At 39.8% G+C, this 23,268-nt stretch overlaps 1 protein-coding gene across 8 annotated transcripts in view; it reads left to right on the plus strand.

The window, feature by feature from the left end:
• Positions 1-23,268, plus strand: part of RPGR (retinitis pigmentosa GTPase regulator) — an 86,519-nt gene that overhangs the window by 4,744 nt on the left and 58,507 nt on the right. For 6 of the 8 annotated variants that reach the window (XM_087966829.1, XM_087966835.1, XM_087966830.1 and 3 more), the window contains 5 exons: positions 3,547-3,639; positions 4,044-4,106; positions 13,295-13,453; positions 15,421-15,570; positions 20,928-21,086. In XM_087966829.1, coding sequence (XP_087822955.1) covers positions 3,547-3,639; positions 4,044-4,106; positions 13,295-13,453; positions 15,421-15,570; positions 20,928-21,086 — 624 coding nt within the window. The remainder of the gene's footprint in view (positions 1-3,546; positions 3,640-4,043; positions 4,107-13,294; positions 13,454-15,420; positions 15,571-20,927; positions 21,087-23,268) is intronic. The other 2 variants (XM_087966836.1, XM_087966833.1) reach the window with 1 other exon arrangement.

Here is a 23,268-nt window from a genome sequence, read left to right on the forward strand (position 1 = left end):
GAACTGCTTGTCTCCAGAAGTTCTGGGTGCTCAATCACTAGAAGTTTTTAAAAAAAGACTGGACAGCCATTTCTCTGAAATGGTATAGGGTTCACCCCAAGGTCCTTTCTAAGTGTTATTCTGTTATTCTGACACCTTTCCCAGGATCTCAACTCAGAGTTTGGCATCCTCAGTTTTCTTGCCTGAAATGGGGGTTGGACTAGAAGACCTCAAAAGTCCCTTTCAATTCTTGTTAAACACATGTGTATTTTATGCTCTGGACTATTGACATTGAATGCATGTAAATCCTGAAAAATATGTGGTAGCCCTGGGCAAAAGAAAGGCAGAAAATTCACTCTAGGTGTAGGGACAGGGTAAAATATTAACACATGATAAATAATGGAACAATTAAAAATAATAGCACAGAGTTCTCTCTCTCTCTCTCTCTCTCTCTTCCTATTTTTTTCTTTTTCTCCCTCTTTCTCCCTCTTTCTCCCTCTTTCTTTCTTTTTCTTTCTCTTTCTCTTTCTCTTTCTCTTTCTCTTTCTCTTTCTCTCTCTCTCTTCTCTCTTCTCTCTCTCTCATATATACACACACACACACACACGGAGCACTTTTGTAGCTTAACAGACATGCATTTTGAAGCAGCTTCTTTAAATTTCTCCAAGACTGGAGTGGATTCCCCCACCCCCTCTGTCAGACTGCACTCCTTCTCACTCCAGGCACTTTAACTAATAAGGGGAAAGCGATACTTGCAGCATCCATGCCTTTCTTTCCCCCCAGGGAGAAAGAGGATGTGGGGAACAGAAAGGTAGGAGAGCGATCGGGGCAAGTGAGCGACCAGGAGACCAGGTTGGGAGTGTGGCCAGCCAGGGGTCACCACCGGTTCGGTGACCCACGCCAAATAACCGCTACCGGTTCACCCAAATAGTTGCAAACTGGTTGAATACCACCTCTGGGCCATATGGAAGAAAGAGGCATATGCAGTGTGATGGGCCCTCCCCACATGGGGGCAAAATCCCCTTCGAAGTCTGGACTGATCATAAAAATTTAGAAGCCCTGAAAACATGGAAACTCTCCCCCAAACACGTATGTTGGGCGCAATATTTTAAATGATATAATTTCACTCTCAAGTATCTCCCAGGAGGGTAAAACTTCTTGGCCAATGCCCTGTCCAGGAAACCCCAGTACAACAGCAAAAAGACTGAAATTATTAAACCCATACTCCAACCAATCCAATTAGCCGCCAAAGTAATCACCTGAGCACAAGGAAAAAAAGAACCACTTGCAGACAACACAATGGCTTCAAAATTTAAGGATGCACTACTTAAGGATGACTGGTTTCAAGCTCAGAAAAATATTTGCTTACTTAAAGATGGTCTAGCCTGGGTAGAGAACAAACTTTACATCACTGCCAGCCAGAAACTGGACCTCATGAAATGATGCCACGACTCCAAAATAGCTGGGAATTTTGGATTTGTAAAAACACTGCACCTCATCAAAAGACAATTCTGGTGGCCATCCTTTAAAAAAGACATTGAGAGCTAGGTTGCTAGCTGCCCCACCTGCGCAGCTGCAAAAAATGACAAGGAAAATCCCCAGGACTTCTACAGACTGTAGCAGAACCTTCAGCACCCTGAAGAGAGATTTCTATGGATTTTATAGTGGAGCTGCCTGAAAGTGCAGGAAACACAGTCATTTGGGTTGTAATGGACCTTTTTTCAAAACAGGTCCATTTTATACCCGGCCAGAAGATCCCAACAGCCAAGGCATAAGCAAAAATGTTTTTAGTACAAATTTATCGCCTCCATGGAGCTCCCCAATGGATTATCTCAGACGGGGTGTACAATTCACTTCCAAATTTTTGTGGTTTTTTTTTTTAAATCTATTAGGCTCCACCCAGGGGTTTCCTCTTCATATCACCTCCAGACAAATGGGGTGACATAGAGAACCAATGGGATATTAGAACAATTGGACTGACCTTTTGCTGAGGTAGTTTACAATAACTTGGTACACAGTAGCATTGGTTTCACCTCATTCCAGGTAGCCACAGGACACGAATTTAACCCCATGCCAGAGCTACCCACCAAGGAACCTGACATCCCCTCCCTTAAGGAGTGGATGAACAATCTACAAACCACTTAGCTAGTGGTCAGACTAGCCCTACAAGAGGCTAGAGCAGCTTTTAAAGCTCAAACTGACAACGTAGTGAACCCAACCGTTCAAGGTTGGGGACTGCATATATTTATCTACAAAGTTCCTACAATCATTACAACCTTCTAAGAAACTGGGACCAAAATTCATTGGCCCATTTCCCATCTCCAGAATCATCAACCCTGTCACTGTAGAACTCCTACTCCCTAAGACACTTAGACAGGTTCATCCAGTATTTCACTGCAGCCTACTCAAAGCAGAAATCACTTCAAAGATCAGACCACCTTTTCCCACATCTCCAACCACCTTTATGATGGAAGGGAAACAACATTTTGAAATTAAAGATATCCTTGACTCACCCACTCACCATGGCTCCACACAATACTTAGTAGCATGGAAACATCTACCCTCCTCCCAAAACAAATGGGTAGCCAAAAAACATGTAAAAAAACCCATTGTAAAAAACAATGTTTATGGAAATTCCACCTGAAATACACTCGCAAACCATCCTAATTCTTAATGTAATATATGCTTTATGTCTTCCAGGTGGATTTTCCATTTTTTTGAGGAGGGCAGTATGTCAGATCTGTGTATCTGCTATTCTTTGATGGAAGAAAGGGTGGTTTGGATTTGATACATTTAATTCTTTTCCTCTCTATGTATCCTAAATATCCTATTTCTTACATTGTCTTTTGTATAACCTTTAACACGATTTATAAACGTTGCCTGGCACCCCAGATGCTTGGAAAATTCTCACCTCTTGGGGAGATGCAAGGGAAGAAGAGGGGTGGATTGCAGCACCAGAAGATAGTTCTGGGAAACTTTCCTTATCTGCTTTCTCAGAGTTACTGGTATAATAATATCTTCTCACCTGTGGATTAGTGAAATCCACACCGGATTGTTGGGAGGGGTCTCTAATTCCCTTTATCCTAGTTGCATGCCCTGAGGGATCTCAGATCCTGCTTTGAATTTTGATTTGCTTTTACCTGCCTTCAGTAAAAACATTCCTTTTGAAATACAAAGTTTTCAAGAGTCTATACTTATTTTTTGAAGAGCGGAGAGGCCGGTCTTTACGCTCTATACATTTTTTAAAATATGAATGTACATATTTTCAGAATGATTTACTCATTTATTCTACGAACACTTATTTTTCTATGTATATTTGCAAATTAATATTTGTATTCTAAGACCAAAAATAATGAAATGTACACAGTGCATAGAAATAGAAAAAAGATGTTTATTTAAGCACAACCTTTGATAGTGATATATATAACATTTTGCAGACGTAGTCTTTATTACATGGTTATTATGTCTCTTTCTACAGTTGTGTCTAATAAATTGGAAAATATTGGGTATATCTTAACACAAATGCATTGGCAATCACTTATTTTCTTTAATATCTGTATTCTTCAGAAAATGGTAAACTATACATGTTTGGAAGCAACAACTGGGGACAACTAGGCCTTGGAACAAAGAATACTGTCAGGAAGCCAACTTGTGTGAAAGGTTTGTCTTTAACTTATGTGTCAGGTTTTAGAATAGATGTGATCTTTCTAGTTTTCCAACATAACAAATACTTTTAGATATCATATGACATTAAGACTTCAAGTCTCCCTATTTAGTATTGTTTTTAGGAATTCTGTGTAGTTATGGAGAAATAGGTTGTGCTGTATTCAGTAATTTGCAGGTAAATGTTTAGAGGATTGCAGTTTTACTAAATTATTTTTATGATTCGGACTTCAATAGAAAATCCAGCTTACTCATGATGTGCTATGAAATGCTGGGATAAATAATGATTGGAAAATTAATCTCCAATAAATTTGGACACTTAGCAGATTTCAACAACAATTCATTTTATAATTATTAAAACAAAAATAATAATAATAACCTTTTGTGTCCTTAATCCATAGTTCTAAAACCTGAAAAAGTGAAACTAGTTGCTTGTGGGAGAAATCATACTTTGATCTATACAGGTATGTAAATTATTTGTTTATATGCCAAAGAAGAAGTTTTCCTGTAGCAGCTTTCTGCTTCGGTGGACAGTAACTCAATAATAATAATATTAATAATATTAATAATATTAATAATATTAATATTAATAATAATATTAATAATAATAATAATAATAATAATAATAATAATAATAATAATAATAATAATATAAATAATAAATAATAATAATATAATTTCAAAATACATTGCATGAGATTATAAAGCTGTTTTATATTGAATCTAATGGTCCATCTGTCTGGTAGCAACTTCTTGATATAGTACTTTATATGCCGGCGTATAAGACGACCCGGCGTATAAGACGACCCCCCAAACATTTCCACTCAAAATATAGTTTGTTATATACTCGCCCCTCTTCCGCACGCCTTCCACTTTTGCACTTTTTTTTTTTTTTGAGGCACTTTTGTCTACCGTGGAAGCGAATCCCGTGAAGCTGAAAGGAGCAGCCAGCCTTCTCCCAGCTCCCAAGGAAACGAGGCTCGCACCGCCCGGGCTCCGCTGAGGTATCCGGCTGGGGCTGTCAGGAGTTGTTACCGCTGGCGCGGCTCGCGCAGCTCCAGTCCCGCGTGCCTCGGGAAGGGAAAGGCAAAAAGGAAGAGCCGCGGCGGCGCTTTGCAATGGCAGCAGCGGCTCCTGGTTTTGCCTTTCCCTTCCCGAGGCAACGCGGACTGGCAGCGCGAGCCGCGCCAGCGGTAACAACTCCTGACAGCCCCAGCCGGATACCTCAGCGGAGCTCGGCGGTGCGAGCCTCGCTTCCTTGGGAGCTGGGAGAAGGCTGGCTGCTCCTTTCGGCTTCACGGGATTCGCTTCCACGGTGCGCAAAAGTGCCTCAGCCGCGGCAGCCGCAGTGCTTCCCAATTACTATTTGCCGGCGTATAAGACGACTCGGCATATAAGACGACCCCCCCAATTGGAGGCATCTTTTTCAGGGCAAAAAAGTCATCTTATACGCCGGCAAATACGGTATATATTGGACTTAGGCAGAGGCATTCTTTGATAACAGCATCAAAAACCTGGAATTTCCATCCAAGAGAAGCTTGTCTTACCTCTATTCTAATATCCTTGTTAAGATAATAAAAGCCTTCATGTTGAGAGAGTTTTCTGAACTGTATATGAATTTGGCCACTTTTTTCTTATAATTATATTGTAAGACTATTATTTTGTTCTACAAAATTATGATTTATCAGAATGTTAGTTACCCGAAGAAAAAACAGATTATGACCTTAATTTGATAAACTGAGGCCTTTCTCAGCCTTACATCAATGGGAAACTGGGCCTGAATGTGGGCTTTATACAAGCAATAGCTGCTAATAACTATGCAATGAGCTATATTTGGAAGAGAAATGGTGATTTGGACTGTGTGTGGGTGTAAAGTTGCTTCTTGAACAAATTGCCAACAAATGCATGCCTATGCAGATTCCAAATAATCTTTTCTCCCAGTAATCCAATTTATTGCAGTCCTTAATTTCTGTAATTAAATAATGGGCCATAAAAGTCACTGAATCATTTGCCAAGTACATTTTGCCCAGATTTTTTTTAGGATTTGATAATGAATGAATTTTTAATAGGATTTTGCTTGCAGTAACCAACATGTGAATCAAAATATAAATAATTTGCTGGAGATTTAGGAATTCAGTTTATTCTTTTAAAAAAAAGTTATATGTCCAAATTGTAGGTTTTCATCTTCCTGAAAAATGGAACTCATTTTTAACAGAAGCATTCCTAATCAATGCTTTTAATAAAGACAAATTTGAGAAATTTGAAAGTTTTAAGCAGTTTGTAAAATCAATATTTCTGAATATTATAGAATTATTATGTACCATGTTCAATTTGGCATTTGATATAAATTTATGAGATTGAGAGAATCAAGTTGCACATGAGAAAGATATTTTCTGGTCAATTAATTTCATGGCCATCATTAACATTCATAGATTAATATTTGAACACATTTATGGATAATTAAGTGTAGTTTTAATTTTAATGCTAATTAGCTCTAAATACTAATAAGCTGTTACATCTCTGACATATTTTCATACATTGTAACTTAAATGAAGTATTTGTACCTTCAATTTATACCCTAAGTACTGATACATAGGTGGAAATAAAAGTCCATGTGTCATTTTATAGAATTGCAACTTGTATTTATGATGCAAAAATATGAATAAAATGTCCACAAGGATATGAAATGCATGTTTTAAAATAGTCATCTTCAATTGGAAAGGAAAGGAGAGTGAAGAAGGGCATATACCATATTTTTCGCACTATCAGGCACACAGGAACATAAGACGCACCTAGGTTTAGAGGAGGAAAATAAGAAAAAAAATACTCTGAACCAAATGGTGTAGTAATATATTTAATAAAATATAGCAGAGTAATATTTCAGCTATGTAAAGTCAACAGCGGTATTAAGAACCATCATCACTGTCATTAACAAATGAGGAGAGTCTTTAAGGTTCAAGCACTCTTCTAATTTTCTGGAAACCCCAAGAACTCATCATCGCTAGTGTCAGAATTTAGGAAGCTCAGTTGCTTACACTCACTGATATCACTTTCTTCGCTATCTTAGTATATGATACTATCCTTCCTTTCACCCATCTCCTCCACTTATGACTGTATGACTGTAACCTTGTTGCTTGTATCCTAACAATTTTTACTGTTTCCTAGTATGATTAGATTGCTTATTGTATCCTTTGACTATTATTAAGTGTTATACTTTATGATTGTTGACTCTTGATGAATGTATCTTTTCTTTTATGTACACTGAGAGCATATGCACCAAGACAAATTCCTTGTGTGTCCAATCACACTTGGCCAATAAAGAATAAAGTATTCTATCTTCAGTTCCATCTAAGGCATTGCTAATGTCACATTTTTTGAATGACTGTGCAACAATTTTGTCCTTCACTGAGTGCATGATGTTTTAACCCAGTGGTTCCCAAACTTTTTCAGTCCACCATCCCCTTGGTGCTACAAACTCATCCTCAGTGCCCCCCACCCAGGGTTGGGATTCAAAATTCTTAACTGGTTCTGTGAGCTGGCCTAATTTGTGGGCGTGGCTTGGTGGTCAAGTGACTGGGTGAACGTGGCTTGCTGGGTGGGTGTGTTTTGGTGATCACGTGACTGGATGGGCGTGGTTTGGTGGTCATGTGACTGGGTGGGCATGGCTAGGTGGCCATGTGACTGGCAAACCAAATACGTATAAGTGGTCCTCACTTAATGGCCAGTTGCTTAGTAACTGTTCTAATTTATGACTGACCTCCCCAGAGCTTCTTGACCTATTTTTGGAGTTTTGACAGCCATGCACGCGCGCGCACACACACACACACACACTCCCTTCTAACCCTGCTGAAGCAGGTGGTCAGATTAGATATCTCATTCATTTTCCCCTCCCTCCCTCTCTCTCTCTCTCTTTCTTTCTTTTTTCTTTCTTTCTTTCTTTCTTTCTTTCTTTCTTTCTTTCTTTCTTTCTTTCTTTCTTTCTTTCTTTCTTTCTTTCTTTCTTTCTCATTGCCTCTCTCTTTCTCTCTCTTTCTCTCTTTTCCTCTTTCTCTCCCTCCCTACCTCCATATCCCATTCACTTTCTCCTCTTTCCTTCTTTCTTTCTTTCTTTCTTTCTTTCTTTCTTTCTTTCTTTCTTTCTTTCTTTCTTTCTTTCTTTCTTTCTTTCTCATTCCCTCTCTTTCTCTCTCTTCTCTCTCTCTCTTTCTTTCTGTCCCTTCCTTCCATTGCCCCTCTTTCTTTGTCTATCCCTTTTCTTCCTTTCTCTTCCTTTCTCTCTTCCTTTTTCTTTCTTTACTTTCTTATCTGTTCTTTCTCTCTTCTCTCTTTCTCTCTCTCTCTCTTTCCCTCTCTCTTTCCCCGTCTCTCTCTTTTCTCTCTTTTCTTCTTTCTCTCTTTCCCTCTCTCTCTTTTCCTCTCTCTCTATCCCTTCCTTAACCTATGCACCTATTTTCTGCCCAGGCAGGTGTGGCCTAATCTGTCAAAGGCCTGGGCTAATCCTGCATCACCCCGTTTCCCCTTTCAGAGGCCCCGGCCCTTAATCTCCTCATTTCCTCCCCCACAACCACCTCTTTGGTTGTCCCACGGCCATGACTTTACTTTCTTCCCGTGGCTGGCTGCCAGGGAACGCAAGCCAGGGCTGAGCCATTGTTGTCACTGGGCTCCCCGCCAGCCCACATCGCCCTTGTCGCGAATGCCTGCAGCAGCCATGTGTTTTTTTCGGTGCGGCTGGACTGCAGCCGCACCGAAAAAAACATGCAGGATCTGGAGTTTTTTTTGCAGAGAAAATTACCAACCTCCGGCTTTGCTCTGCTTCTCCAATGTGCTGCTGTGGCCGCATTCTAGGCACCGGCCCCACAGGTCCACCCCATTGAGCCCACTGCACCAGAGTGACTTGCCCAAGCAAGTCTGAGCGGAGTGGTGCAGCAGTTAATGGGGTGAGTGTGCATGGCTGGTGCCTAGAACACAGTGGTGGTGGTGCATTGGAGAAGCAGAGCAAAGCTGGAGGTCAGTAATTTTCACTGCAAACAAACTCCAGATGCCACGTGTTTTTTCTAGTACGGCTGGACTCCAGCTGCACCAAAAAAAACACGACGTCTGGATGCTTTATGCAGAAAAAATTACTGACCTCCGGCTTTGCTTGCTCGGCTTCTCCAGTGCGCCACTGTGGCTGTCAGCGATTGTTGTGCATGTGCGCGATGTTGTGCATGCGCAATAAGGACTGACTGGGCAGGGAACGGAGGAGCAGGGCCAGCCAGGGGCCCATTTTACCAGTTCTCCAAACTACTGGGAACGGCAATGAACCAGTAGAATCTCACCCCTGAATTGCGCCCTGTGAGGGGCCCACCTCCAGTGCCCCCCTGCCACCTCTTAGCAACCCCTGCCAGCCCCCTTGCCTCTTAGTGCCCCCCTAAGGCATCCTACCGCCCCCCAGGGGGCAGTACCACCCACTTTGGGAACTACTGTTTTAACCTATTCACAAACTTGAGTGATAGTGGGCCGTTTCATTCGTCCAGTAGGTGTCAGATTATGATTATCAACAGCCATCCATTTGTTCCACTCTTCTCCATAAAGACTTTAAATGGTTTGTTGATGGAAACATCAAGAGGTTGCAACTGGCTGGTAAGACCCCCAGGAATTACAGCTAGATGAGTCCTCACTTCTTTAAATCTCTTTTTTGTAGTTTTACTAATATGTGCTCTAAACTGGTTGAGCACTAATAAAGCAGTTTTTTCAGAAGTCCTCCAGGATGTTGGACCACACTTTTTCAACCCATACTCTCATTCCATTTTCGTCCATCCATCCTTTCTCATGAACATGCACAACAACTCCTTGTGGAATCTCTTATTTTGGAAAGGTTTTCCTTTTGAAAATTTACATCAGTGGCAATTGGGTGCCATCTGCACAGTAGGACAACACACCATGTAATATGTTTTCTCATGTCCTGAGATTTTCACGGTTATGGTTTTGGCACCTTTCAGATCAACAGTCAACAGTCTTATTAGATGGCACTGTCATGCCCTTGTTGGAGTCTGATTCTGAGGGGGAGATTGAGCAGCTGACAGGGAGTGGGAGTGTGGCTCCGGTGGCTGTAGAAGAAATGGGGGAAGGGCACAGTCGAGCTGGGCATTCAGAGGAAGATCCAGGGCAACCCCTCTTCATCCTAGGCCACGCAGGGAGGAACGGAGAAGGGAGCAATGTGGCTTATGGGAGAGAAAAAGGCCCTGATCCCTTTCATTAGTTGCAGCTGGGAGAACAGGATATAAGAAGGGTGTTTGCCCACGGCACCATCTGGAAGCAAAGCGTGCATTATTTTTGTAAAGGCTTATCTGGGTTTTGGCGTCCTCCCAACTCAGTGTGCTTCGTTATCTTTTGAAAGTCTGCAATTTATTATCCTGGCCTGTCGTGTTAATTACTCTAGCATGGTTTATATTGGTTTTTTTTATTTCTAATTTATCTGTTCTTTGGGCTCGGACTGCATTTCTTCCATTTATAGACTGTTTTTGGAAGAGTTTGATCTCCAGCCGAGGATAACTGGACATTGGGGGCCAAGTTAGAGGTATTAAAGGGAGTTTACCTATTTTTGTGACTTTGTTGCTTTTGTGCCATGCCCCGGGTCATCACAGGCACATCAAAGGTTAGCGGGACTTCATCCATATTCCCAATCTGGCTAATTTCAAAATCATTTTTCTACCTAGATTAAATTACAAATTATGAAAAGACAGAATCTTAGATTCATATTCTTTTGGCATTTTTTGTGCAATTTTGGTGCGCATAGCAAGGCCACATCTCATAAATCTGTAGTTCCGCGATGGTGATCAAGTAAAATCCTGAATGCCTTTCTCTACAGTAATGCATTTGGCTTCATATATTATTTTTGTAGAAACTGAGAAGGCATTATTACGGTGATGTGTGATCCATTCTTTCATATCCATCTCTTAACTGTGGCCACTTTGCAGCATGCCCATGAAAAATGTGCTTACTTTTACTTTTTACAGCTTTTCTTTTACTTTTTACAGCTGATCTACCTGTTTCCTCCACTCTCATCATTTTTTCAGTTGGAGGTGGCCCAAAATATCTTTCTGCTGCTCTGTTTTCATGTTCCTCAGCATATTTTACTATTACCAGTTTAAAATAAATTTTATATGCTTGTCTTTTCTGCTTTGACATCCTTATATTAGGAGGTACCCTAATATATTTCTGCAAGAAAATACCATATAGTAGTGAAAGAACTGTCAGTAATGTGCCCTTTATTGTTATGAGAGCACCGTAGCTGAGAACATCAAGGAATGATACACTATTATAGAGGATCTGCTGCAGACATAGTGTTATGCTGCTTGGTGGCAAAGGCTCCAGCATTCCCTGGCTGAGACAGCAATGCAGAGGTGGGATTCAGACACTTCGGCTGTTATTAATTTTGTGTGCAGTTCGGAGAACCAGCTGATCCCACCTGAGTGAGGCTGCCCTCCTGGGCGCGCTCTATGTCTGCCTGCATGAGTTCATCAAGCAGTTCATCGAGGATGCCCTGCTGCTACCCACCACAAACCCCAGCCCACAAAAGAGAATATAATGCTCATCCGGCCCTCAAAGAAATCCAGTTTGACACCCCTGCTGTATACAATGATTGGTATAATATTTGTAAGCAAAGTGTCCTATAATTAGAAACATGTAATATTATTAATATAGGATATAGAATTGCAATGAAATTAAAATGAAATCAAAATTTTAAACATTACTCTTCATGAATTAGGTAACTCTATTTTTTTTAAAAACCTTCATTGTCATGCAAAAAAATAGAGTGTATTTTAGGGCAGGGATCCCCAACCTCCGGGCCGTGGACCGGTCCCGGTCCGTGGAGCGCTCTGTACCGGGCCACAAAGAAAAAAAAATGAAAAAAAAATGGCGGCTTTCTTCGCCTTCGGTGAATGCTGCTGGGATCAGGGATCAAGGACACAAATGAAAGAAGGGGAGGGATGAAGCAACCAAAGCCTGTCCTGCTCTCCGGCTCAGCGGCTTCGGTTTCCTCCCGCCTCGTTCCTCTCTCAGTCGCTCTCTCGCTCCTCCACCAGCCCAGGAAGAAACTGCTTCAAAGAAGCCGGGGTGGGGGGGTGGCTTTTCCTGTCGCCGCAGCTCCTCCGAGTGCCCGTTCACCCCACCGCCCGCCCGCGCGTCAATCCAGTGCTCCGTTCTGCCTGCCTGCCTGCCTTCGTTTCTGGTTGATTCGGAGAAGCTTTGGCTGATAAAAAGAGGCGAATAGTTATTATTCTCAGCCGAGCTGCTCCCAAACAACCAGAAACCAAGGCAGGCAGGCAGGCAGGCAGAACGGAGCACTGGATTGAACCGCGGGCGGGCGGGTGGGGTGGGGGTGAACGGGCGCTTCGGAGGAGGTGCGGCAACAGGAAAAGCCACACACACACCCCCGGCTTCTTTGAAGCAGTTTCTTCCTGGGCTGGATATTAGAGGTCCATCGTAGCTCTGAATGATCCCTAAACAAGGACTACAGGAGCTTCCTAGGGAAAACACACTGACTAAATGCTCCTCATTCAATTCCTGTTTTCACCAAACAGAGATAAGAGAAACATCTGCATGAAATTTTGTAGATACACAGCTGGGCAAGACCTAGAACTAGAGAGACTGCAGTCAGGTGTCTAATGCTAGTTGTAGGGTAAACATAAAGGTTTGGGAATGGAAAATAGAATCTCCCCCCCCCCCCCCCGCCGGTCCTTGAAAAAGTGTTTATGCTTGAAACTGGTCCCTGGTACAAAAAAGGTTGGGGACCACTGTTTTAGGGTACAGACTTTTTATGACCCTTAAAATGAAATAAGGCAATAAGTGAAGCCTAAGCCATGCTTTACCACATCCACCAGGGAAAAAAAGATGAAAAGCAGTCTCTGGTATGAATAATAGATGATGACAGGAAAGAAATTCTTTCATTTCTCTAAGTTTGTTGTTAGTATAGTGAACTGAGCCAGAGGGAGGGCCATATAATCTTTAAAAATCTTAGCCCTGAATTCTTAGGCTAATCATAGCTAACCCTAACTCCTATATACCTCATTTCTGATTTTAGATAACATATATTCATAGTCATATTTACTTTATTTCATGTATATACATGAAACAATTATTTATTGAATCCTAATGTTTTAAGCTTTTTAAAATTCCAAACATATTCCCTTTCCCCACCTCCCAATTGGGAATGAAGGAAATGCAATGAATGAAATCACTTCTGTTTTAAAAATCTAGGTTCCAGACATGAGAAAAGTCTTTTAACTGATGCATGATCCAGAGGAATAATAGGCTCCCATTTTGAATGGGTTCAATGGTTAGACAGTCACTTTATAATTCTTAGCCTTTAGACAGCCTTTTTCTGGAATATTTTTATTTGGGTTTTGAACTGAGTTGAGGGCTGAGCCTGTGGCTTAAATGTTCCCTTCTGATTCTGTGATCCTAGTTTGCATAATCGAATTCCATTATGTAGTCAGTAATTCTTTAAAAAGAGTTAAACTTTAGACTTCTGTAGGTAATCATGAAACAGTTGTGATTAGTCTTAAAGACAACATGAGACTGGGTAATATGTTCTTTATTTGAATTGTTTTTTCCTGGTGCTTCAAGTGAAGTGTGCTTATTTTGGTTGTGATTTTTTTCTGCACAGAGAAAGGAAACCTGTATGCCACTGGGGGTAACAGTGAAGGACAACTGGGATTAGGAGGCACAGAAGAAAGAAGTGCATTTCATCTAGTTAATTATTTTACCAGTCAGCACAAGATCAAACAGTTAGCAGCTGGATCCTACACATCAGCGGCATTAACTGGTGAGCCCTGTAGTGACTTATATGAAAGTTATGCTGAAGAAGAAGTTAGTTGAAAGTTTAAGTACTTTCCATTAGGTCTTTATGGAAACCAAACATCAAAAATATTTAGTCTATCAAAGAACTTCCCTCCCCCCCGTCCCGTCCCCCAAAATAGGGTGTGAAATGTAGACAGTAAGTGCAGAACGTAGCATTTTATAAGCTTCCTTAAACTTATAAAGTCCTTAAAAGGGCTACTGTTAGATGATATTGATAAGCCTATAACTTGAATTTGAGCACTAAAACATAAACAATGACCAAATAAAGAAGTTCCAAAAAAATGTAATTTGGATAAGCAAACAATTCATTTTCCTCCCAGCTTGGACAGAAGTGAGACCATTGCAGGTTATCAAGGGCATATTGTAGTGGAGTCTAAAGCATCCTTATAGTTTTGTAAGTAATGTCCATAAATACATAGAAACATAGAAAACTGACAGCAGAAAAAGACCTAATGGTCTATTGTGTCTGCACTTTGAGTTTTTTCCCTTGTTTTTCCTTTGTTGTTAATTTGTTTTAATTTTTTGTTGGATGATGGAAGCATATTTAAACTCAGTTACTGATGATTGACCCACTACTTCTGCTGGAAATTGGTTCTAAGCTTCCACTACTCTTTTTAGGAAACAACACTTTATAATATTACTTTTGAACCTCCTGTCAGTTTGAAGTTATGCCCCCATGTTATTGAAAATACTGACTTCTAGAACTTATTCAAACCCTTAACATATTTAAAGGCTTTAATCATCCTCTCCCCACTTTCCCTTCTGTCCTCCAGGCCAGTGGTTCCCAACCTTTCCAGCTTTGCAGATCGGCGGGGGGTGGGGGGAGAAGATGGCTCCACATGAGCACCGGGTGAGTGCACTCACACATGCAGCTCCATTTGCAGCTTGTGTAAGTGGAGCTGCGGCATGCACTTACCCTCTGCTTGCATGGTCTGGTTCCAAACAGCCCATAGCCTGGTCCTTAGCCGTGACCAAGGGGTTGGAGACCCCTGCTCCAGGCTGTACATATTCAGTTCCTCCAGTCTCTCCTGATACATTTTGTCCCTCAAATCTTACACCATTTTTGTTGCCCATCTCTGGACTTATCAAAATCTTTTTTTAAGTGAATCTCCAGAACTGACAAGAGAAATCTAAATGGGGTTTGACTTAAGTCCTTTATAGTGGGATTCAAACTTTCTTCTTCCTGCTGGTGAATCCTTTTAGTGATACATCCCAGAATTTTGTTTGCCTTCACAGCTGCCTGGACACACTATTTACTTATTTTGCAGTTATTGCAATTAGCACATCTAAATATTTTTCTTCTGTGGTTCTGTGTGACACTATCCCCAATATAGTGCTGTATATGCACTCTGCCATAATATAGAAGATGTCACTGAATTATGCATGTGAAGCAACAATGTTAGCACAATTTGTGTATGCTAACAGAGTTATCTCTGCTTTAAGTGTTGACCTGGCTTTTAACATGCAAATAATAATAATCCCAAACTCATTAAAAAAAAAATTCCAACCTGAATGAACTCTTTTTCCAGATACACATAGAGTAGTATGAGTATGTTCATACTACTATGTAGTATATGGTAGGATATCCACATGATTATAAGTACTTAATGTAGTGACCACCCCAGTGTCTAATTATAAGATAAATGCTTCTAAACATTGTATCTTTTTTCGTAAAATTCATTTAAGTTTTGACTGATGTAAGAGAGAAATGATTTCAGAGAGGGAAAACTCACAATTTGTAATTATATTTCAAATGTAAATCACCGACTATGAGATAATACATAAACTGGGAACTTTTATTGTTTCTTAACCTTTTCTCTCCTTCTATATTACAAGTCTCTTCTCTGGTCTCCATAGCTTTAAACCTCATTTCCTTAGCTTCTTTAAATAATTTGGAGGTTTTTTTTTACAACAATCTTTTTTATTTTTAAGAGGATGGACAACTTTTTATGTGGGGAGACAACTCTGAAGGCCAAATAGGCTTGGGTAATGAAGCTAATGCATGTGTTCCTCATCAAGTGGATGTTGGGAAACCTGTTTTCTGGATCTCTTGTGGATATTATCATTCTGCCTTAATAACATGTAAGTATAAAATTACTTATGTATGTTCAAAGTTCAATACTGTGGCTTAAAATTCTGTATTTGTCATGTTATATGGTGCTGATCAAGTGGTATATATCAATCACTTTTAGAGCAGTCTTAAATGGGCTAAGAGGGTGGAGTAAAACTGATAATCTTCTACCATTTACAAAGTCCTAATAGTTTGTGACAGTCAAGACCAAAAAGCAGTCTTTTTTGCATCTCTGCTACCTAGATTTTTTTTTCAATATCCTCTCTAGTTTCACAGATAGTGGATTATTAATGCAAACTCTAGAGCAGGGGTCCCCAACCACCGGTCCGCGGACCAATACTGGTCCGTGGAACAAGTCCTACCGGGCCGATGGTTTGCTGGGCGCCGCCATCTTTTTTTGATGAAAAAGTTCTTCCGGTGAGCTTTTCCGGGTAGAAGCTCACCGGAAGCACTTTTTCATCAAAAGATGGCGGCGCTTAGATCGAGCTTTTCCGGTAGAAAGCCATTTCTACCTGGAAAAGCTCACCGAGCTTGCCGCTTATCTTTTGATGAAAAAGTGCTTCCGGTGAGGTCACTGGAAGCACTTTTTCATCAAAAGATGGCGGCGCCCAGCTAATGCCGGTACCGGGCCGCGCCATAAAAAAGGTTGGGGATACCGGGCCGCGGCATAAGAAAGGTTGGGGATCACTGCTCTAGAGGATAATATGACATTTGATTTTGACCTTATTCTACATTCCCACCCCACCCCTCAATGATATTCTGCTTCAGAATTTGACAGTAGCTGTTAGAAGAATCACATTCACAGTTTCCGGCTTCCGGTTTGAGCTTCTTCGGTGACAGACTGAAACCTCGTCTCTGCGAGGCTTCGATCCGTGCTCGCCACTGGAGCTCCCCAAGCCGGCTGGTTTCGGGGCTAAGCCACCCCATAGAGGTGGTGAAGAAGGGGCAGACTGCCTGCAGGGTTGAGGAGAGCCACATCTCTCCTCCCCAGCTGGCCATTACTCCCTTTCCTGAAGGTGGTTGTAGCGATGGCCAGAAATGGCCACCTCAAAGAAGAACTTGACTGGAAAAGAATGTGCAGGAGAAAGATAAGAAGAGAAAGTTTTGGTTGACCGGGTCAAACAGCAAAAGCAACAAATAAGGTACCCTAGAATTTAAATTTAATAACATTGTTCCCAAAGAAGATTTTGAAGCTGCGAAGGAGAGAGAGAAGGGAAAGGATTAGGTTTTATTTTCTTCCCTTCCTTATACTGACAGCTAAGAGACTTAAGCAAGAAATTGAAAAAAATCCACTTTGACATTAATAGGCATCTAAGCTGAAAATAAAAGTCAAAGGGATAATAAAGATTTCTGGATATTTAAAAGTTTTTAAAAGCAGGAAAGGAGGAAAAAAAAGAATAAAAGGGCAGGATCTGGAAAAATGGAGGAGACTGCCTGGAACTAAGGAATGGAACTGTAACTAAAAGAAACTTACAGTGAAATTTCAACAAGATTCCTCAAAGATACACCTTAATTGAAACTTGGTAACAAAATAATAGAACTCCAGGAAGAGAAAGTGGAAAAAAGAAGCAGAAAGAAACAGCCTTGGATTATTTGGATTACTTGGTGATTTTTGGTTTTTGCATCTGGATGACTAAAATTAACCGGGTGGTTGTTTAAAAGTCTTTAAAATGGTATCACTCTTAGAAGAACTGAAAATGGAACTTAAAAAATGGAAAGAAGATGCACAAGAAGGGAGAGGTTCTTTTGGCTTTGTATTTCAGTTCTTAGAAATGGAGATCTGGAACTATGAGAAACAACAAGAAACGCTTGCAGAACAAGAAGATCGGGAGAAAGACAAAGCCATCTTTAATGATCAAATAATTTTAAGTGGGGGGAAAAAAGAAAAGGGGGGAAAGAGTGTGAAAGGTTTAAGACTAGAAAAAACAACCAAAAAGAAGAAGAATAATTTGAAAGATAAGTATAATATTAGAAAGCAACAGAAGAGGAGATTACAGATGAGAGAGTTAGAAGTAGAGAGACGAGGGGGTAAAAAGGGGAGGGAGAAGAAGAGAGGGAAGAAAGAAAGGAAAAGAAGTTGTAAAAGTCTTTATCGAAGAACCAATAGACAGGGGACTAAAATTGATGAGTGAATTAGAGAAATTTGGAGCAGTAGCAGGACTCAAAATAAATAGGAAAAAAACCAAATTAATGACTAAAAATTTAACAGAAAAACAGAAAATAGAATTAGAAGAAACAATGCATATACAAGTGACAAAGAAAGTGAAATATTTAGGAATTTGGCTAACACCACACTGTAAGACACTTTAAGAAAATAATTATGATAAATTGATACATCAGGTAAAGAAAGATTTAGAATCATGGGGTAAACTTCAAATATCACTACTAGGTCGGATCGCCACCATTAAAATGAACATTCTCCCCAAATTTTTGTACCTATTCCAAACGATCCCAATTAAATTACACAAAAAGTTTTTTGAAGAACTCAATAGAATAACCATTAAATTTATTTGGCAAGGGAAAAAACCCAGAATAAATGTAAAAACAATGCAGGATATGAAGAGCAGGGGAGGGTTAGCATTTCCAAACTGGGAGTTATACCATATGGCCACCTCGTTAGTTTGGCTGAAGGATTGGGTGAACTTAACCAACAAAAGAATATTATTCCTAGAAGGCCACGATTTACAAAGGGGGTGGCATGCTTTTTTATGGGATGTAGGGAAAACCAGTCAAAAATATTTCCATAGACATTTAATTAGAGACGCACTATTAACAAATTGGAGGAAAATACAGAAAAAACATTACACAAAAGTACCAATATGGATTTCAACAATGGAGGCGATGATTCACCCAAACAATCTGGAGATTACTAAAATGATTAAATACAAAGACTTATTGGACCCACAAGGAAATTTGAAACCGAGGCAGGAACTTCAGGAGCAAGGACAAAAAATTGATCAATGGGTTTACCTTCAGATTCAAAGTAGATACAAACAAGACAAGAAAGAATTTGGAATTAACAATAAACTTCAACAATTAGATAAAATTTTATTAGGATCAGATAAAAAAACATAACAAAATTTTATAATTATTTATTAGAAACAGAATTAGAAGAAGAAATCGTAAAAGGAAATATGATCGATTGGAGTAGGAACGTAGGACGCAGCATTACATTAGCGGAATGGGAGAAAGTTTGGGGCAGAAATAATAAGATCACCAAATCGGTAGCATACAAGGAAAATCTTTATAAAATGTTGTATAGATGGCACCACCCCCCTTCGAGGTTAGCGAAGATGCACCCTAACATGAGTCCGTATTGCTGGAAGTGTAGGAAAAAAGAAGGAACCTTTTTCCATATGTGGTGGTCTTGTACAGAAACCCAAAATTACTGGAAGAAAATCAAAACTTGGTTGGAAGAAATTACAAAAGAGCAAATCGAATACAAACCAGAGTCCTTCCTGTTAGGGATTTTTGATAAACAAATTTCCAAAAAAGCTAAATACATAACAATACACATCCTAACAGCAGCCAGATTAGCCTTCGCTCAACATTGGAAACAACATCAAATTCCATCAGATGAAATGATTATCGAAAAAATTTCAAAATGTGCAGAAATGGATAAACTGACTTTGGCGCTAAAAAACAAAGACACTTCACTATATTATGATAGCTGGAATTGTTGGTATAATTGGATTGATCAAAGATAAATTATATATCATAAGGCATAAAAGAAAAGTATTAATCTATAATAATGATATAGCGATATATGTAAAGAACATGTATATGACATAAATCAAGGTTATGAAAAAAGATCTTGCAAACTAAAAATAAGAATGCTTTTAACTTTCCTTTTTTTTCTCTTTTTTCTCTAAATTTTCCTTTCTTTTCTTTTCTTCTTTTCTTTTCTTTCGTTTATTTGTGTATGTATTGTTGGTTGGTTTTAATTGTAAAAACTAATAAACTATATTTAAAAAAAAAAGAAGTTGTAAAAGACAGAAACAAGAAATGGAGAAACAGGGAATAGATATAAGGATTGTACCCATAAGCTTGTTTAGAGATAATGGGTGAAAATTTAATTGCAAAAGGGATTCTGCAAAGGTACATAAGATAGCATTGTTATATTATAAACAGAAATAATTTTAGAAAATATGATTAAAATGATGGATAAAATATTTACTGTAATGTAATTGAATGTTTGGTAATAAATAAATGAATTAAAATGATTGAGAGAATTAAATGGGAACATTTTTAATTATTAGTAATGATTTATAAAATTATAAGTGAGAAATATGGAAAAAAAAGAATTAACTATGGAAAGTTTATAAGTGTTCCCAAGGAAGTATGATATTTAATTGAAAAGAAATGTTAAAGATGTTAAGATTTTAATGAATATTAATGATAGAATTGAATTGGAATGGAATGTGTGCTTTATTTACATATATATATATATATATATATATATATATAATTTTTTCTTTTTAAGAATATAGTGTGTATTTTAAGAATGTACCAAGCAGAATTCGATTGGAAGTTATGTATTATATTGAATACTATAATCTTAAAAGTATACATTGAAGCTTAAATAAGAGTTTGAATGGATAAAATTAAAAGATATAAAGGTGTCATACTCCAATTGGTAACTACAGGGAAAAATTTGTTTAATAAGAAAAGATAATATGAAATTGAAACAGGACAGACAAAAGTATAAATATAATGATTTGATTGAGATGAGATAATTAAAATAAAGTTGAGAAAATTAAAAGGGGAAAAACTATGTAGAAAATATAAAACAGTAATAAGATATGGAATAGAATATAAAAATGAGCATGAAATTGAGTTTGGTGTTTGTATGAAGAAGTGATAACCTGGGACCATGCTATTTTCAAAAAAGATATTTTATTTGTATTTTGTTTTTGTGAAAACCCAAATAAAACTTTCAAAAAAAAAAGAATCACATTCACAGTTTCCAGGTATTTCCATATAGTGTCATGGCTTCTTTCTGTTGGTAAATTTCTGTCTGTTGATCTCCCTAATGAAGAAATTCTTCTTGATCTCTCCAGAAAGCGTCTGTGATGCTTAGCATTACATGGTTTATTTTTTAAAAAGTCAAAGTTAGCATAGCTGAAAAAGCTTCTTGCATGAGAAGAGAAACGTCTTCAAAGAAAAACCAGAAAAACCAGTTGCCTCTTGAAAAAAGCACCTTTGAGACAATCATGACCTGGATGACTGAGAATCTCCACAGACATTTAAGTTAGCATAGTTCAGAAGAAACAAGTATAACAAAGAAAGTCTGCATAAAGTATTCCACAAATGAATATATTTTCTCCTTGTGTCATGAATCTTAATGTTCCCACTTTGTTTCCTACAGGTGATGGAGAACTTTATACTTTTGGGGAGTCTGACAATGGGAAACTAGGTTTGTCACTTGAACAACTGAAAAACAATAGAGTCCCACAGCTTGTTTCTGGAATTCCAAGAAGAGTTAATAAGGTTGCCTGTGGAGGAGGACATACAGTAGCACTGGCAGGTATATATGCTTCAGTACTTTTCTGTTGCTTTCTAGTATATAATTGGTGGTCAGTCACCACTCTGAACAAATTATGATACAAGTAGTCTTCAACTTATAATCACAATTGGGACTGGAATTTTCATTGCTAAGTAAGGTGGCTGTTAAGTGATTTGTGCTCAATTTTACATCTTTTTTTGCCATAGTTAAATGAATCACTGTGGTTGTTAAGTGAATCATATGGTTGTTAAGTGACTCCAGCTTCCTCTTTGCTTGTCAGATGGGAAGGTTGCAAAGTTATTTATTTTTCACCTTTTAAACCACCCATCTCCCTCACAGAGAGATTCTGACTGTGTATAATAAATGGTGATCATGTGATCCCAGGACTGCAACTGTCATAACTATATGCTGGTTGCAGAGCGCCCAACTTTTCAGGTGACCATGGGGGAATGCTGTGACAGTTGTGGGTGCAAGGACAGGTTGTAAGTCACTTTTTCAATGCCATTGTAATTTTGAACAGTCATTAAACAAATGATTGTAAGGTAGGGACTATCTGTACTTGCATATCTCTTAACACATTTTAAGCTGAACATCAAAGAGAGACTTTTAAATGGGAAGGGTAAGACTTGATTCTCCAGGTGTTGTTGTTGGACTGCAAATTCCATCATACCTCATAAGAGTTGTATTGATTAAAACAGATGAGAATTAGAGCAACAACATGTGAAGATCTAAAATTATCTACCCCTGCTTTAGGTGCTATAGATACTTTCTTCACTTAACCATCACAATCAGTTCCTAGAAGTGAAATCATGACGGAGGGAGGGAGAGAGAGTGAGAGGTACCCCTTTTTTCACTGCCTGATAGGGTGTATAGATTGCTTAAATAATCTCTTTCTGAGTGTTCTCCACAGCTCAGTGCTTCCCTAAAAAGTGCTAACTCAAAGTTACAATGCCTGAGTTTTGTGGCCTTAATTATTATTAGTAGCACCCTCTGACCACCTCTGCTGATGTCTTAAACTGACCAGAGCTTAATCAGTTTCATCCTGAAGACTTTTGCTGCTGTAGTATAGATAGTCCTTGACTTACAACAGTCCATTTGGTGACAATTCAAAGTTACAAAGGCACTGAAATGTCACTTATGACCAGTGGTGGGATTCAAATAATTTAAAAATCAGTTCTCTGCCCTAATGACTGGCTAGGTAGGCATGGCTGGGGGGGCATGTGACTGGATGGGCATGACCAGCTTGATATCACGTCAAGGGGCGCTTCCCCTTGCCCCTCCCCTCCCCCAGCCACTCCTTGCCCAACCTTTCCTCTCCTGGCCTTTGAAATAAGCACAACAGGTACTTCGCCACTCTTTGGGCTCTTCCCCCTCAGCCTTAATTAGGGATGAGGATGGCAAGAATTGCGACCAGACTCCTGGCAGCAATACCCCCTTCTGCTTGACAGAGTCCAGGCATCTTCCTTCTCACTTCTGCTGGAAGCCTCTCATAAGAGAAAGGCCAAGGTTGAAGCCTAGAAAACCTACAAGGCACTTTGCTGCCCCACCTGCCGCTGTGAGGAAAGAGGTCTCTGAGCAGCCCATGCAAAGTGGCCCAGCACCAAAGCTCTTCCTGCTTACCCCTTGGGCTACTGTTTATATCCAAACCCTCTGCGGTTCTTTACTATGAATCCGGAACCCAGTTGCCTTTTCCCAAGGTGAGGCACTCCCACACTCCACCCTGACTGGGTGGGTGGATGGTGGACAGCCAGCCAGTGGAGGGACGATGCAGGTACCACAGCCTCACAGCCCCTTACTGCCTCTCACCTGCTGGCAGCCATGGCAGGCAAGATCCAACAGCTGTGGAGAGTCCGAGCAGGGGTGAGATGCGGGCTGGGAGAGGGTGCTGAATGGCAGCAGGTCAGCCCTAGCTCGCCTTCCTCTCTGCCACCAGCTCTGAGAGGAAGGGAAGGACAAGTGGGGATTGGGGGTCACAGCCAGCCGGGAAAGCTGAACCGCTGCCCAGAGCTGCTGATGGGGTAGGCGAGGTGGAGGCTGCACGGTCTGCCTGGCTTGAAGTTTCCAGTCTTTTTTTGTAAATCTGCACAAAAGAGGGAGGGGAGCAAGCCCCCCACCTGGTCCCTTTGTTGGACATGGAGTCCTCGCCGACCAACTTGCCTGCCAGCCTCTCTGGGGCCAGTGCTAGGCTCGCTGGCTCACGAGG

This window comes from Notechis scutatus, chromosome 5 (assembly GCF_049901735.1).
Source record: "Notechis scutatus isolate UNSWTSFEM ecotype Mainland chromosome 5, rNotScu1.2, whole genome shotgun sequence".
NCBI lineage: Eukaryota > Metazoa > Chordata > Lepidosauria > Squamata > Elapidae > Notechis > Notechis scutatus.